Here is a 15,740-nt window from a genome sequence, read left to right on the forward strand (position 1 = left end):
AAGTGCTGATGGAATTCAACGGGTCAGGCAGCACTAATGGTGGGAATGGACAGATGATATTTCATGTTGGGACTTCTCGTCAGACTGAGGGAGTGAGGGGGAGAAAGCTAGAGAGGAAAAATGGGGACTGGACAAAGCCTGGCAAGTGATAGTTGGGTACGTGGAGGTGAAGGGAGGGATTGGTGGGTGGAAATGGTGACAAATGCTAAAGGTGAAAACGATGCAAAAGAGTGACAAATAACGAAAGACAAAAGTGACATTCAAAGCCGAAGGAAAGGATATAGGTGGAAGGGGATAGAGTGGGAGGATATCAGGGAAATGGGGGACTCTGAGATGGGAGGGATGGAATATGAGCCAAAGGGGAAAGGGTGACAGGGCTGGTGTAAGAAATGTGTACCCAAGGCAGTGGGGATGGTACTTGAAATTGGAGAATTCAATGTTCATACCACTGGGTTGCAGGCTACCCACACGGAATATGAGGGGCTATTCTTCAAGTTTGTGTCGCCTCCCTCTGGTAATGGAGTTAACCAAGGGCAGAAAGATCAGTGTGGGAATGAAAAGAGGAGTTAAAATGCTAGCAGGCTTTAGCGGTCAGAGTGTAAGTGTTCAATGAAATGGTCACCAAATCTACATTTGGTCTCACAAATGGTAGATGAGGTCACATTGGGAGCACCAAATGCAATAGATGATGTAACCTCACTCTGGCAGTGAAAGTCTTTGTTAGCTGCAAAAGGTAATGTGACTAAAACTAATTCCAGTTTGCCATTTACCACAGTTGCGTATAACTTAGGACATTGCAAACTTGTTAAGTTGACGTTGACCTCCATTGTGGGTCAGATTGTTTTTCACCTTTTTTTAATAAATATTTTAATTAGAAGCATGTATACAAATAATAGTAAGCGACAATTTAATTACAGATTTCTTACATAGCTTACAAAAAGTTCTGGTTTGTCAATTAAGACAAGTCTTATTTTTTCCAAGTGCAAGGTCTCAGTCATTTCCGTAATCCACATTTTAATTGTGGGGGCTGCTGGTTTTTTCCAAAATTTTAGTATTAATTTTTTTGCAGTTATTAGACTGTAATCAATCAGCCTTTTGATTTCTCTGTCTCCACCTGCTTTTCCCCATTCCTTTGTTCCCTGTACAGGTCCCTATACCTTTCTCTTTAGGTTTAAACACACCCATAAAGCTCTAGCAAATGATCCCTCCAGCATATGCTCCCGATCCTACCCGAGTCTAACATCTCCTTCTTCCCCAGACTGGTCCCAATATCTCAGGAATTTAGATCCTTCCATCCTGCACCAATCTCCAATCATAAATCTCCTGTCCCTACACATAGACATGGAGAGGAGACCAGTGTTAGTTTATCTAGACAGTTCAGGTGCAATAAGCTTCCATATTATGCAGACTAAAGGGAGAAAATCAGGCTAAATTTCCTGCTCCTGTTTAATATCTGTTGTTCTCTGTTCTGCAGACTTTGTTGCAAATGGGTTAACATTACGTGTTTATTTGAATTTATGCTTTGAACAAATAACTACATCGTATATAAAAATATAATGAGGGAATGGATGAACTAGAAATGGATACAAAGCTTGCTTGCACATTCATATTATTATAGATTAAAATATGATTTATTGTTGGAATTTCGGGATAAATGAGGTCATGTGTATTTTATCCTCCATCCTCCAATACAAACCACTGGAATCTATTACTATCAGTCACTTGGTTTATCAGAGTATTGTTCATTATTCACATTCCTTCACCCAGAGGTCACCTGTGTACAAATCATTTTCCACTTTCTGTGACTCAAAATTGTACACAATAATAATTTTGTTCAGTGCTGTTGTAGTTGCTTTTCCCAGTGCAGATTAAAGCATGCAATACTGTTGAATACTTTTGGGAATATTTTAGTTTTTAAGTTCTTGTAAAATGATGGGTTCTGCCAAATGTACCAGCTGTATATAAAGGAGCTGACACTGAAATAAATCAGTCTGCTTTCACCTGTGATGAAGGCAATAATGAGTTTCTTTGTTCGTTTTGCCCTAGCACATGCATTCTCTCTCTCAGTGCTTGGGGTCACCAATCCAACATGTCAACTACTTGAGAAGTTTAATCTGTACGGAGTCCACGAAGATGGTGATATCATCATTGGTGGATTGTTTCCTATTCACTTTTCAGTATCTGCACCTGAACTTTCCTATAAGGCAAAGCCTGAGGATCTGTGGTGTGAGGGGTGAGTTTAAATGTTTTATCACGAGCTTCCTGTCAAATATTTAAAATACTTAAAAATCATCAAGAATGATAGGTATTCTGTTTTTTCAAAGTAAAAAAGATCTTTACTGGATATGCAGCAGGTTAAAATTTTTCAATTTCTATCAATAATGTTTCAGTGCATATAAAGTGACGAACTAAACATCTGCTTAGTTTTTTCAGCATCTGCAGTTCTTTCTTAAACTAAGAATCTATTTGTGACTTCTTCACTAAATTCTTGTGAGATTCAATAACACCATTGATTTTTAATGCTCTTATGCTTAAACAAATCTCTATAAAACATTGTATATGGAAAAAGTATACAATGCAACATTGCAATTGTTCAAATTGAAATTAGACTAAATAATTATATTATTTATTCTTGTTAGCTTGAAAACTTTGGGCACAATATATTTTCATAAACAAAAAATGGTCAGAGCTATAATAGATGATTTTTGAAATAATTAAATATTCTGGCTTTGATTACAATGGGAAGAGAAAAAAATAGAAGATTTTAGTGATGGCAGCTAGTAGGAATTTGTTCCTATATTGAGTTAAATCAAATGAAATGTTTAAAGTTCAAAATAATTTTAAAAGCAGTCATTGTTGATAGGCGTTTGTTGCCAACAAATAGATTGAATGTTTTTAAAGAAACACCCAATGTTAAACATTATTTATCCTCTCAGTTTAAACAAATAAATCAGATTCCTTTTATTAGCAGAAATAATGGTTCATGGTAAGAACTAAAGACAAGAGGTAGAAATTATCTTGAATGCCTAATTTCCATTAAGTAGATGACTGAACATTTAACTGAAAAAAACCCAACATGTCTAAAAACATTTAATGTTTTATGTGTCATTCCTAACTGTCACTGTATGTCATGTTGTCACTTGTGGGTGGAACACCAAGGCAAATTCCTTGCATGTGAATACTTGGCCAATAAACGTATTCATTCATTTATTCATTCAAATGTCTCAATCGTACCAACTGTGATAATGCAAATATATACTGCCAAATATATATTGCAAATATATATTGCCAAAATATATACTGATGGAATGGCTACAGGTAATCCTTGCTTATGGCCATGGAAATTTGTCCTCACAAAACTTACAAATCGCTACCCAAAAATTTGAGGTTTCGTTTATTTTATGTCATGTAAACACTTTTTTTCTTGAAGCATGAACGGTTAATGTGGCTTAAATGGGGTATCTGTCAGCATGAACCAGTTGGGTCCATTCCAACAAAGATATTTGTATTTCCTTGATGTATGTATATGACTCTATAACCAATAGTAATTCTCTGTAATTAAATGACAAACTCATTGATTTCACCAATCATTTTATTACAAGATTGGGTACACCACTGCAATTGAAAGCTGCTTCGATGAACTCAGTCAGAACAAGTAAACTCGACTTACATGGGACCGTCAATATTAAATAGCCCTTGGTTTAAATTTTGTAATTAATTGTGCTGGTTTGACTATGTTACATTTAAATTGCATTTTGCGTGCAATTTTGTTTATTGCAAGAAATGGAATGAAGAGATAACTTGCGACTCACTTTATAAAGTAAGGGCAATGCGACTCATTTTCTTCCTCAACAGTTTTAATTTCAGAACATTTCGGTGGCTTCAAATGATGATCTTCGCCATCCAAGAAATAAACAAAGATCAAACACTCCTTCCAAATATAAAACTAGGCTACAGCATTTATGATAACTGCCGTAAAGTACCACAGGCAGTCAGGGCAGCATTCACTCTCCTTAATGGAATAGATAACAGCATCAATAATTCCAAATGTGTTGGATCACCTCCAATTTCTGCAATAGTTGGCGATGCACGATCAACACAGTCCATTATCATTGGAAGAATTGCAGGACGATTTGGAATTCCTATGGTAAGAACAGTACTAAAGATGCGTTGGTATACCAAAAACATTTAGTTTGCAACACAAATGCAAATTCTCTCTGGATATGAAGTGGTATAAAGTCACTTTATCATAAGTTCCATATCGTATTTTAATACCGCAGAACCAGCCAATTTCCGTCTACCAATACACCCCTCCGTCTAGCAGAGCTGGTCCTTACCCTCAACAACTTCTCCTTCAACTACTCCCACTTCCTCCCAATCCAAGGCATAGCTATGGGCGCTCGCATGGGCCCTAGCTATGCCTGCCTCTTTGTATGGTACGTCGAATAATCCCTGTTCCAGGCGTACACTGGCCCTATCCCCGAACTCTACCTCCGCTACATTGACGACTGCATTGGTGTTACTTCCTGCACCCATGCAGAACTCACTGACTTCATCAACCTCACCACTAATTTCCATCCTGCACTCAAATTCACTTGGACCATCTCCGACATCTCCCTACCGTTTCTAGATCTCACCGTCTCCATCACAGGAAACAGACTATTGACCGACATCTACTACAAACCTACTGACTCACATAGCTATCTTGACCACACTTCTTTCCACCTTGCTTCTTGTAAAGACTCTATCCCCTACTCCCAATTCCTCCGTCAATGCCGCATCTGCGCCCAGGATGAGGTGTTCCATAGGGCATCGGAGATGTCTTCATTCTTTAGGAAACAGGGGTTCCCCTCTTCCATTATAGATGAGGCTCTCACTAGGGTCTCCTCGATATGCCGCAGCTCCGCTCTTACTCCCCCTCCCCCCCCATTCATAACAAGGACAGAGTCCCCCTTGTCCCCACCTTCTACCCCATCAGCCGTCGCATACAGCATATAATCCTCCAACATTTTTGCCACCTCCAATGGGATCCCACTACTGGCCACATCTTCCCATCTCCACCCCTTTCTGCTTTCCGCAGAGACCGTTCCCTCCGAAACGCCCTGGTCAACTCGTCCATTTCCCACTCAAACCAGCCCCTCCCCAGGTACTTTCCCTGAAACCGCAGGAGATGCAACACCTGTATCTTTACCTCCCCCCTCTACTCCATCCAACGACCCAGTCTTTCCAGGTGAGGCAGAGCTTCAGTTGCACCTCCTCTGTATCCGCTGTTCCAGGTGTCAACTTATCTACATCGGCGAGACCAAGCGCAGGCTCAGCGATCGTTTCACTGAACACCTCCGCACAGTCTTTCTTAACCTACCTGATCTCCCGGTGGCCCAGCACTTCAACTCCCCCTCCCATTCCCAATCTGACCTTTCTGACAATGGAGGAGGCCGAGCGCAAATTGGAGGAACAGCACCTCATATTTTGTTTAGGTAGTTTAAACCCCAGCAGTATGAACATTGACTTCTCTAACTTCTGATAGCCCCTGCTTTCTCTCTCCATCCCCTTCCCAGTTCTCCCACTAGTCTTACTGTCTTTGCCTACATTCTATCTTTGTCCCGCCCTCTCCCCTGACATCAGTCTGCAGAAGGGTCTCAACCCGAAACGTCGCCCATTCCTTCTCTCCAGAGATGCTGCCTCGCCCGCTGAGTTACTCCAGCATTTTGTGTCTTTCTTCGTATTTTAAATCGTCCGCAAGAATTAATGAATGCGGGAGCTATTTTCAAATGTTATTGTTATTCATTTAATTCATGTGAATTGTTATGGATGTTAATTTTAAATTCTGATGAGATTTACTATATTTTTGACAAAATTGTGAATATACCTCCTGACACCATCTTTTCACCGAGTCTTTATATTTTTTATTTACTATTTTACAGGTCAGCTACTCTTCTTCATGTTCATGCCTTAGCAACAAAGTGGAGTTTCCCACCTTTTTAAGGACAATACCTAGTGATAGTTTCCAAGCCAAAGCTATGGCACAACTTGTGAAGCATTTTGGCTGGACGTGGGTTGGGTCTATAGCCATCGAAGATGATTATGGTCAATATTTAGTTCAGTTATTTAATGAACAGGTTCAGAATTATGGCATTTGCCTTGGGTTTACAGAGACAATTCCAAAAGTCTATTCACATGAAAAGATACTTCAGATTGTAGAAACCATCAAAAAATCTACAGTGAAAATTATCGTGTTGTTTGCTGGTGTGGGAGACATAATTAATTTTGTTAATGAAGTAGTGCGACAGAATATTACCAATAGACAGTGGATAGCAAGTGAAACTTGGAGTACTGCTGCTCTATTGGCAACTAAAGAAAACTTTAAATCATTTGGTGGGACCCTAGGATTTGCCTTTCGTAATGAAAAAATTCCACAATTCAAAGAATTTCTTCTGAAGGTGCATCCATCTTCAACTCCGGGTAATGCTTTAATAAATCGATTCTGGGAAAATTTATTTAGTTGTACTCTTAATTCGCCCGATTATATCACTTCAACGATTAGTTCCAAACCAATGTGCACAAGACAAGAAGATATTGGGAAAATAGACAGTGTGTATAGTGATGTATCACAATTGAGAGTTTCATATAACGTCTACAAAGCAGTGTATGCAATAGCTCATGCACTTCATAATTTGGTTACCTGCGAGTCGAACAAAGGACCATTCATGCACAAAACTTGTGCAAATGTTTCACACTTTGAACCATGGCAAGTAAGATATTTTTACATTATGCATTGTCAGATTGTGTTAATCAATAATGATATTTGTATTATTTATTGTTAAAAGGTTAATATAACAATATTATTTTTCAATGTTAACATACAGCTACTCCATTACCTGAAAGAAGTTAAGTTTACAAACCGGTATGGTGATAAAGTATATTTTGATGAAAATGGCGATCCTGTTGCTTCCTATGATATCATGAACTGGCAAATGGATGCAAACGGTTCTGTTAAAATTGTAACTGTTGGCCTTTTTGATGCATCGGCAGCTCCTGGGCAGGAGCTTTTCATTGATGAAGACGTTGTTATTTGGAATAATAGGAAAAAAGAGGTAATTATTTCAATTTATTTTCATGGAACTATAGAATAATAGACATTCTATATCTTATAGGATGAAACGATGTACCAGCTTACTATTTACTCCCACAAATAATTAACCAAAAGTTATTCATTATTGGCAATAATGGCAGTATGGAAGATTTCAATATTATATATCTGATCGGTTTGGATAGCTTGCAAAACAAAACTTTTCACTGTACCTCAGTACGTGTGACAATAATAAACCTTAACCTAAAATAACAATAATTTTCATTTCTGTTTTGCTCCCTGCCAAAGATAATTGTTTTTTGCCAATGCAGACTCAATCTTAAAAGAAGAAACTCAAATAATCAAAGCAGTAAAGTGAAATTTTGAATGTCTTAAGTGAAATAGTTATTTGCAGTATTTTTACAAAATAGATAACCCTCATGCAAAACATTTCTATATCTTGTCATATTTTTAAACATTTGTATTGGTTGTTACAATTGTAAATGAGCAAACTAACATTCTTATTATAAGTATACTTATTGTATCTATTTCATCCACAGTATTTTTGAATCCTGTATCTCACAACATATCTAAGCTCAGGGTAGTAGAGTGGTGACGCTGATGGAGCTGCTGCTTCACAGCTCCTAAGACCTGGGGTCGATCATATCACTCGATGACGTCCGGAGTGGAGTTTGCATGTTCTCCCTGTAACCGCGTGGGTTACCTTCGGGTGAACCGGTTTCCCCCCACATCGCCAAGATGTACGTGTTTGTAGGTTAATTGATCACTGTAAATTGCCGTCAGTGTGCAGGTGAGAGGTAGAATGTGAGGGAGTTGTTAGGAATTTCAGAAGAACAAAATTGGTTAAATATGGGATTAGTTGATGGTCGGTGTGGACACGGTGGGACGAATGGCCTGTTTCCATGCTGTATGTCTGAAATATGTTTAACACGGAAAAACAAAGGAAAATAAGGATTACATATACTCCAGGACCAGCTAACAATCCTAAAAGATATTAATTGATTCATAGTGTATCTGCTATGTGTCATATGTAACTTTTGGAGTACATGTGATTAGAACTGAATCACCAAATTCCCTGAAGATAGATACAAAATGCTGGAGTAACTCAGTGGGACAGGCAGCATCTCTGGAGAGAACTAATGGGTGATGTTTCGGGTCAAGACACGTCTTCAGCCTGTCCTGCTGAGTTACTCCAGCATTTTGTGTCGATCTTCGGTGTGTAACCAGCATCTGCAGTTTCTTCCTTCACTAAATTTCCTGTTGTATTTACATTGACGTAGATCCCAAAATCAGTGTGCAGTGAAAGTTGCCCAGCTGGAACAAGAAAAGCCGCACGAAAAGGAGAGCCAATATGCTGCTTTGACTGTTTGCAGTGTGCAGAGGGGAAAATTAGCAATCAAACAGGTGTGTGAAAATGTAATGTGATCTTCGTTTTGTTATTTGCATTTTTGAAAGTTACTATTAATGTATTTAGAGCAAATGTTATAACTTCATTGATAACCATTCAAAATAGCTTTGTTGTATTTTTTGATTGTTCACACCTTTGATTAATTGAAAGATATAGCTTTTTAAAGGCACTTCTATCCACTGAGTCCATGCCAACCTGGGATGAAATACCAATAAACATACAAAATAATTTAAAAAAATAATTTAAATGGCAGATTTATGCATATTGATAAATATCTCATTCATACAGTTGTTTATATTTGCTTATTTCAAAATTTATTTTAATTTGCAGATTCTATACATTGTTTGACATGTCCAATTGACTATTGGTCAAATCAAGAACATGATAAATGTGTCCTGAAAGAAATCGAGTTTCTTTCATTTGAAGATACCCTGGGGATCATATTAACAACTGTAGCATTGTTTGGAGTCTGCCTAACTGTTGTAATATTAGCCATTTTTATCCATTACCGAAATACTCCTGTTGTGAGAGCAAATAATATGGAGTTGAGTTTTCTTCTGTTAGTTTCATTAGTTCTTTGCTTTTTATGCTCACTGTCTTTCATTGGCCAGCCATCTGTCTGGTCCTGCATGTTACGACATACAGTATTTGGAGTTAGCTTTGCTTTGTGCATTTCCTGCATCCTCGGCAAAACAATTGTTGTGTTAATGGCATTTAGTGCTACTCTTCCTAACAATAACATGATGAAATATTTTGGGCCCCGTCAGCAAAGGGCAAGTGTTTTTGCATGCACTTTTTTTCAAGTTGTAATATGCACTTTATGGCTGGTTAGCGCACCTCCATTTCCAATTAAAAACACCAAACATCAAAGTACTAAAGTGATCTTGGAATGTGATGTTGGCTCTGTAGAAGCGTTCTCTTGTGTCTTGGGTTACATTGGCTTGCTGGCAGCTATCTCCGTCATTTTAGCTTTTTTTGCACGAAAACTGCCAGACAACTTCAATGAAGCCAAGTTTATCACTTTCAGCATGTTAATCTTTTCTGCAGTTTGGATAACTTTCATTCCAGCTTACATTAGTTCGCCTGGAAAATACACAGTGGCTGTTGAAATATTTGCAATTTTGTCTTCGAGCTTTGGTCTGGCTACCTGCAATTTTGCTCCTAAATGTTACATCATATTGTTGAAACCAGAACAGAATACGAAAAAACACCTGATGGGTAAAGGAGGCTAAACCAGTGCATTACTTTGTAGCTATCAATGTGGATGAGTGATGTATTTATTTAATCTACGCATGTTAATAAAAGTTACCTCAAAATATTGATGGGTGTTCATGGACCTCATTGGTTTCATAACTGATGTAACTAGACTTGAATATGAAAAAGATTTGTAATGCTGTGATTAATGAAGACAATAAAAATAGTATCATGTCACTGTTTGTCTAAATCTGCCCAAATTAATTACTTTTCTTTGATAGGCCTGGCAGCCACAAATCTCTTTGTGATGTCCTGAGCTTACAAATAATGTTGTAAATGCCATTTATTTTTTGTATTATGTCACGAGATGTAGCACTTTTTAATGGAATTGGGTGTGTAAAACCAACATATGCACTCTACAAAAATTACATATAATTAGTACTTGATTGCAACCCTCCATACATATTCAAATTATGGTTATCAACAAATATGGCTAAATATAGACTTTCAAATAGGCAATCAAAAGCCAAGACACAGAGCCTAGATTTTGAAATTCAAGAAGACTTTCTCATCTCTCCAAAAACAATACAGAATTTTATCTCAAATGTTCCTTATGAGCTCAGTGATGTCTCCATGGCAATTGTTTAGTTAATACTCAGTGATATTCTTAATGCAGGTACTATTACAACATTTAGAAAGAGATTTGGACAGGTACATGGACAGGGAAGGTTTGAAGGATATGGGCCAAACGCAGGCATGTGGAACTAGTGTAGATGGGGGCATCTTGATCAGCATGAGCAAGTTAGGTTGAAGGGTCAAACACTGTGGAGTAAAAATTCCAAAGTGTTGATGAGTTTTAAGTCTACTTCACTGTTGTGTCCAAAACAGAGAAACTTGATGCCAACGGTCTCAAAAGCAATTATGATTTGGTCAGTGCATCTACCTTCACGTGCAACTGGTTGAAATACCACAGCAGCTGAATTGTTTCTGGAGGGATGGGTAAAATACTTCTTGAAACCAGAAAGGGAATAAAGTTTTTTGGAACAAAAAAAGTACAAACTCTGGAGTAAATTAGTGGATCAGGCAGTAAGTTTTTACTAGTAATACAATAATTACTCTTTCTTTCATTAGATTTTGAAAATCTCTACAAAGACTGATTCTATTATAGTGAAAGAGCATGGAAACAATTTGCTCCTGCTGATCAAGATGCCCCATCTACACTAGTCCCACCTGCCTGTGTTTGGCCAATATCCTTCTAAGCCTTTCCTGTCCAAATGTATTTTAAATGTTGCTACAGTACCTGCCTCAACTACCTGCTCTGGCAGCCTTTTCTATATGCCCATCCTATATATAAAAACGTTGCCTCACGGGTTCCTATTAAATCTTTCCCTTCTCATCTTAAACTGATGTCCCCTAGTTTTTGATTCCCCTACCCTGGGTAAAAGACTGTGCCTTCACCCTATCTATTCCCATCATGATTCCAATTCTTGTTTTCGATTATAAAAATAAAACTGGGAAAAATGAGCGCAGGTAGATGGGACTAGGGGAAAATAAGTGTTTGGCACAGACTTGAAGGGCCAAGATGGCCTGTTTTCCGTGCTGTAATTGTTATATGGTTATAAAATAGCAAATGTTTTACAACACTGATCCAATGTAATGATCAATGATACTTTAAGATACTGTAAGATAGGGTAACTATTATATTGCGAGTAAAAACTTGCTGCCTGATCCACTGAGTTACTCCAGCACTTTGTGGGGTTTTTTATGATAACTATTATATTACCCATAAAAGCATTCTACCTGATTGATGCACTAACAAATCAAGTACCATACCATAACTGAGTTTCCCAGCATTATCTGCTTTGATTTCAGATTTCCAGTATCTACAGAATTTTTGTTTTAATATCACTGCTTGCATGTTCCTTTTCCCCATTCTAGTCTTCTCAGTGAGATATCACAAGGACTTGGTCGTAGTTCTTTTAGTCCCTTCATTGGGAACCACCTCAAGCCCTTCACTGCTGCCCTGGGCAATGGTAGTTGGAAAGGGCAGTAGTCGCGCATGCGTGGGGCAGGGGCGGGGGCGGGGGCGCCCCGGCGGCGGTTTGGCGTCGCCATGGCGACGGGAATCCGGGCCTACCGCCGCCGTTGGCCGCTTGCAGCCTACCTACCCCGACCTCTGCAAAGTGGTCGAAAATAACCCGCAACCGCTGATCCACCATCCGCCGCGAAAGAGAAACACCGTTGGCAGGTGCCGAAATTTAAGGTCGGTTTGTCTTCCAGCGTCTTCGAATCCGAAGGGTAGCGAAAAAATGTATTACATTTCCAGCTGGTACCCCGGTACTTTGTCCCGTCAGAGCTACTTAGAATCACAGTGTCATACAGCCCTTCGGCCCGACTTGCCCATGCTGAGCAAGATACCTCATCTGGTCCCACTTGTCTATACTTGTCCCACCCGCCTGCGTTTGGCTCATATCCCTCTAAGCCTTTCTTATCCATGTACCTGTCCAAATATATTTTACGTGTTATAGTACCTGCCTCAATTCAGCTACCTCCTCTGGTAGTTTGTTCCGTATGCCACACAAAGATGCTCCCAAGTTCCAATTATATCTTTCCCCTCTCACCTTAAGCCTATGTCCTCCGGTTCCTGATTCCCCTACCTGGGTAAAAGATTATGTGCATTGACCCTATTTTTATCCCTCGTGATCTTATTAATCTCTACAAGATCCCCCTTCATCATCCTGCACAGGAATATATGATGCAATTCAGCTCTATCTTTTTCTGCAAGGAAGTCCCAACATTGCATTGCTGGCTATTTACACCGGAGGGAGGAGGTTTAGGTTTATTATTGTTTAGGTTTATTATTGTCACATGCACAGTGTAAGGAATTATTTTGCATGCATTGCAATCAGATCAGATATACCACAAGTAGATACAATCAGGTCAAACTGAAGCACAATAGATAGAGCAAAGGGAAAGATACAGAGTGCAGAATATAGTTCTCATCATTGTTGCACATTAGTTTCTTGGACAAGTCCAATGCCTTCAATTGGGGTAGAGGTGAAATGAATAAAGAGCTAGTCAATTTCCTGGCTTCTCATTGCAAGGTATCATTATGACTTTTTTTCCCTGACATCAAAGAGTATCTTGTCTTTGAAAGACCGAGTGTATTTCTCCTGGTTGTGTGGTCCTTCTGAAAACCACTGATGTAACGCAGACAATGTTAGGGTCACAGTGAATGTTAAAAAAATGGGTTGGCAAAATGGATCAGGCTAGAATCTAGATCATTTTGAGAGGCCAGACACAAACTGGAGAAAACAACTTATGGGATGAAATTTGAATTTTGCTATTTGAAGTAACCCACAACTCTGGTGCACTCCTCCCTCACACATTCACCTGTCCATCTAGTTTTCTTCTCTCTTTGTTTATTCCTCCCATCTTTTTCCGGTTGGTTCCCTCTGCCAATCATCCCCTTTCCCAACTGGCTGCACCTACCAGCCTCTGTCCCACACCTCTACAGACTGCACTGGCTCTTTCCCGTTCTCTCTCAGTCTTGATCAGGGTCTCAACTGGAAACATTGACTCAAATATTTTGCCTCCACAGATGCTGCTTAACCTACTGAGTTCTTCCAGAGTTCTGCATTTGCCAGTGCTGTGGTCCCAAGGAGATAATAAGAAAGAAAGTCATAGAAATCTTGTGAAGGGCAGGAGAGAGAATGTTTGGGGACAGTATGGGATAGTGAGTACCAGTCAGTTTTGCAGGAGAGAATATGAAGCAAGGAAAATAGAGTCTTAGGTACTGCTTGACTAAATCAATACCCACATGCACTAACGAAGTGTAATAAGAAAATGTACATAAAATATAATTTCCTTATAACATTGCTATTAAGGGCTGAACCAAAACAGTTTAATTGCACCTAATACTGTTGAGGGACACAGAATTATTTTAATTAGGTGTTTTTAATTTTACAGATGACTACTGATGCTTTAAACATGGCGCATGCACCAATACCTCCAATACACATTGGTGCTACAGTACCCGAGTCATTTACTGTGCTTCAACATCGGATCATTGCAGCTGAGGAGCAAACAGATGCTATAATTCAAGAATTAGAGAGCCTGGGATTCGGTGTTGAGGCCTCTGGAGTACCCAAGATTAATGATTATAACAGTCACAGGCCTGTCAGTCCCCTCCATGCCAGAAAAGCATTTGGTGTTGAAAGTGAGGTTCTATGGAAAAATTATGAATTTCTCGTGAGCCGTGTATGCCGACTGGAAAGTGTTATACAAACAATGAAATTAAATCTATTTCGAATACAGACAGCAAAAGAGCTCAACCCAGAATATTCAGGTAATGAATACTTATACCCGTATGTAATTAATTGCTATTCCTACTAGATATTTAAATAATAAAGGAGCCAACAATGTGGGTAGAACTTGGAATGTGATTCTGCTTAGAGAGTTTGATGAGCTAATGGCCAAATTGAAACACAGTGATCATGTTGAAGGTTTTTTCTTCCCTTACACAAGTACAAATCAACATTGATTCCAACAAATCAGAGAATTATATATATTTAAGAATGAAAGGAATAAGTCATGCAACCCTTCAAACTAACACCACTATTCAATGCAATAATGACTGATTGTTCTCTTCAATACTCTGTTTTGTCTTCTACCAACATCCCTTGTTCCCCTTTAGCATTAAGAAATGCTGAAGAAAGGTCTCAACCCGAATCGTCACCCATTCCTTCTCTCCAGAGATGCTGCCTGTCCCGCTGAGTTACTCCAGCATTTTGTATCTACCGTAAGAAATATATCTCTCTCCTTGAACATATTTAATAACTTTGCTCACACTGTCCACTGCAATAAACAATTCTTCCAGGTCACTACTCTCGGGGCTCAAGGAATTTTTCCTGAACTTGAGGCTGAGGCTGTGAACCTGTTTCTGGACTCTGGTTATGTGCCAAATATGGTTGGGGTTTTTATGAGTTTCCCCCATTCTTTTATACTGCATAGAATATAGATCTAATTGGCCCATTCTCTCCTGCTATCTCAGGAATCAGTCTAGCAAACCTTTGTTGCATTTCCTCCATGGCAAGAAGATCCTTTCTCAGACAAGGAGACAAACACTACATACAATGTCTGGAATCAGTACTAGACAACTTTATGCCTAAACAAAAGGAAGATGGGAAATAGGAGCAGGAGCAGGCCATTTAGCTGTCAACGGTGCTGCACCGTTCAACTTTTTGATTGTTGAATATCCACCTCATTATCCTTTTCCCACGTTCCATTTTGGTTTATGCATTAAGGAATAACGAGAGAACCACTTAAGAGTTAGCTTGGAAATCGACAAGAAGAAAGAAAAAAATATTGGAGGATATAGCAGTATTGGGAAAACAATTCTGTTGCCATGGAACCTCCCCGCAGTAATCAGACACTTTTCTATCTTACTAGACTAAGTGGGACCCGTTGGGTCCTGTCCCCTCAATGCGCGATTGCAGGGGGGGGGGTGACCTGTGGCGTCAGTCACACACACACACGCACGCACGCACGCACGCACGCACACACGCACACACACACACACACACACACACTTACCACCTCTCTTGATATTATATTAATATTATTCATTCGCTCCTTTTACCCCATCCCCCGCCCTATCCACTCACGCATAGCCCCCAACTCGCATGCGCAGCTGGAGAGTGAGCGAGGGCAGGGGCAGAGAGAGGGCAAGGGCAGCTTGTTGGTGACCTACTCCGAACTTCAGCAACAGCAGCTTCGTCTGCCCCGAATCGTGGGGCTTCAATCGGCCCATTTGTGGGGTGTTTCATCGCCCGGCAGGGGCCTCAACATTGGGAGCCTTCATCGCCTCGATGCAGCAATTTGACCACGGGGTGGTGGAAAATCCTGCAGCCGATTTTAAGCCGCGCCGGGCAGGGCGATGAAAGGCCCTGCGAATGGGCCGATTCAAGCTTCGCTCTATGATCTTTGCTCCACCAGGATGTCTCCCTCCTCCAATCCCAGTGCTCTATCCTTAGTCCCACCCCCCTA

The 15,740-nt window shown here is 39.7% G+C and overlaps 2 protein-coding genes across 4 annotated transcripts in view; both read left to right on the forward strand.

The window, feature by feature from the left end:
• The first annotated feature begins 3,871 nt into the window (after positions 1–3,871).
• Positions 3,872–9,730, forward strand: LOC116980127 (extracellular calcium-sensing receptor-like). The gene is made up of 5 exons (XM_033032238.1): positions 3,872–4,147; positions 5,925–6,752; positions 6,867–7,094; positions 8,371–8,494; positions 8,829–9,730. The coding sequence occupies exons 1-5, from the start codon at positions 3,887–3,889 to the stop codon at positions 9,728–9,730; spliced, it is 2,343 nt and encodes a 780-aa protein (XP_032888129.1). The 5' UTR covers positions 3,872–3,886.
• Positions 9,731–11,764: 2,034 nt separating this feature from the next.
• The window catches only part of ccdc150 (coiled-coil domain containing 150), a 51,513-nt gene continuing 47,537 nt past the window's right edge, over positions 11,765–15,740 (forward strand). For 2 of the 3 annotated variants that reach the window (XM_033031250.1, XM_033031252.1), the window contains exons 1-2: positions 11,799–11,955; positions 13,662–14,040. In XM_033031250.1, coding sequence (XP_032887141.1) covers positions 13,662–14,040 — 379 coding nt within the window. In that variant the 5' untranslated portion in view covers positions 11,799–11,955. Of the gene's footprint in view, positions 11,956–13,661; positions 14,041–15,740 lie in introns of all 3 variants that reach the window. The other variant, XM_033031253.1, reaches the window with a different exon arrangement.

Source organism: Amblyraja radiata, chromosome 13 (genome assembly GCF_010909765.2).
Source record: "Amblyraja radiata isolate CabotCenter1 chromosome 13, sAmbRad1.1.pri, whole genome shotgun sequence".
NCBI classification, from domain to species: Eukaryota; Metazoa; Chordata; class Chondrichthyes; order Rajiformes; family Rajidae; genus Amblyraja; species Amblyraja radiata.

Bases quoted from the DNA above. Each gene is read 5' to 3' on its own strand.
- LOC116980127 (XM_033032238.1), top strand. From the start codon at position 3,887: ATGATGATCTTCGCCATCCAAGAAATAAACAAAGATCAAACACTCCTT. The intron at 4,148-5,924 runs GTAAGAACAGTA...ACTATTTTACAG, and splicing joins GACGATTTGGAATTCCTATG to GTCAGCTACTCTTCTTCATG. The intron at 8,495-8,828 runs GTGTGTGAAAAT...TTTAATTTGCAG, and splicing joins GAAAATTAGCAATCAAACAG to ATTCTATACATTGTTTGACA.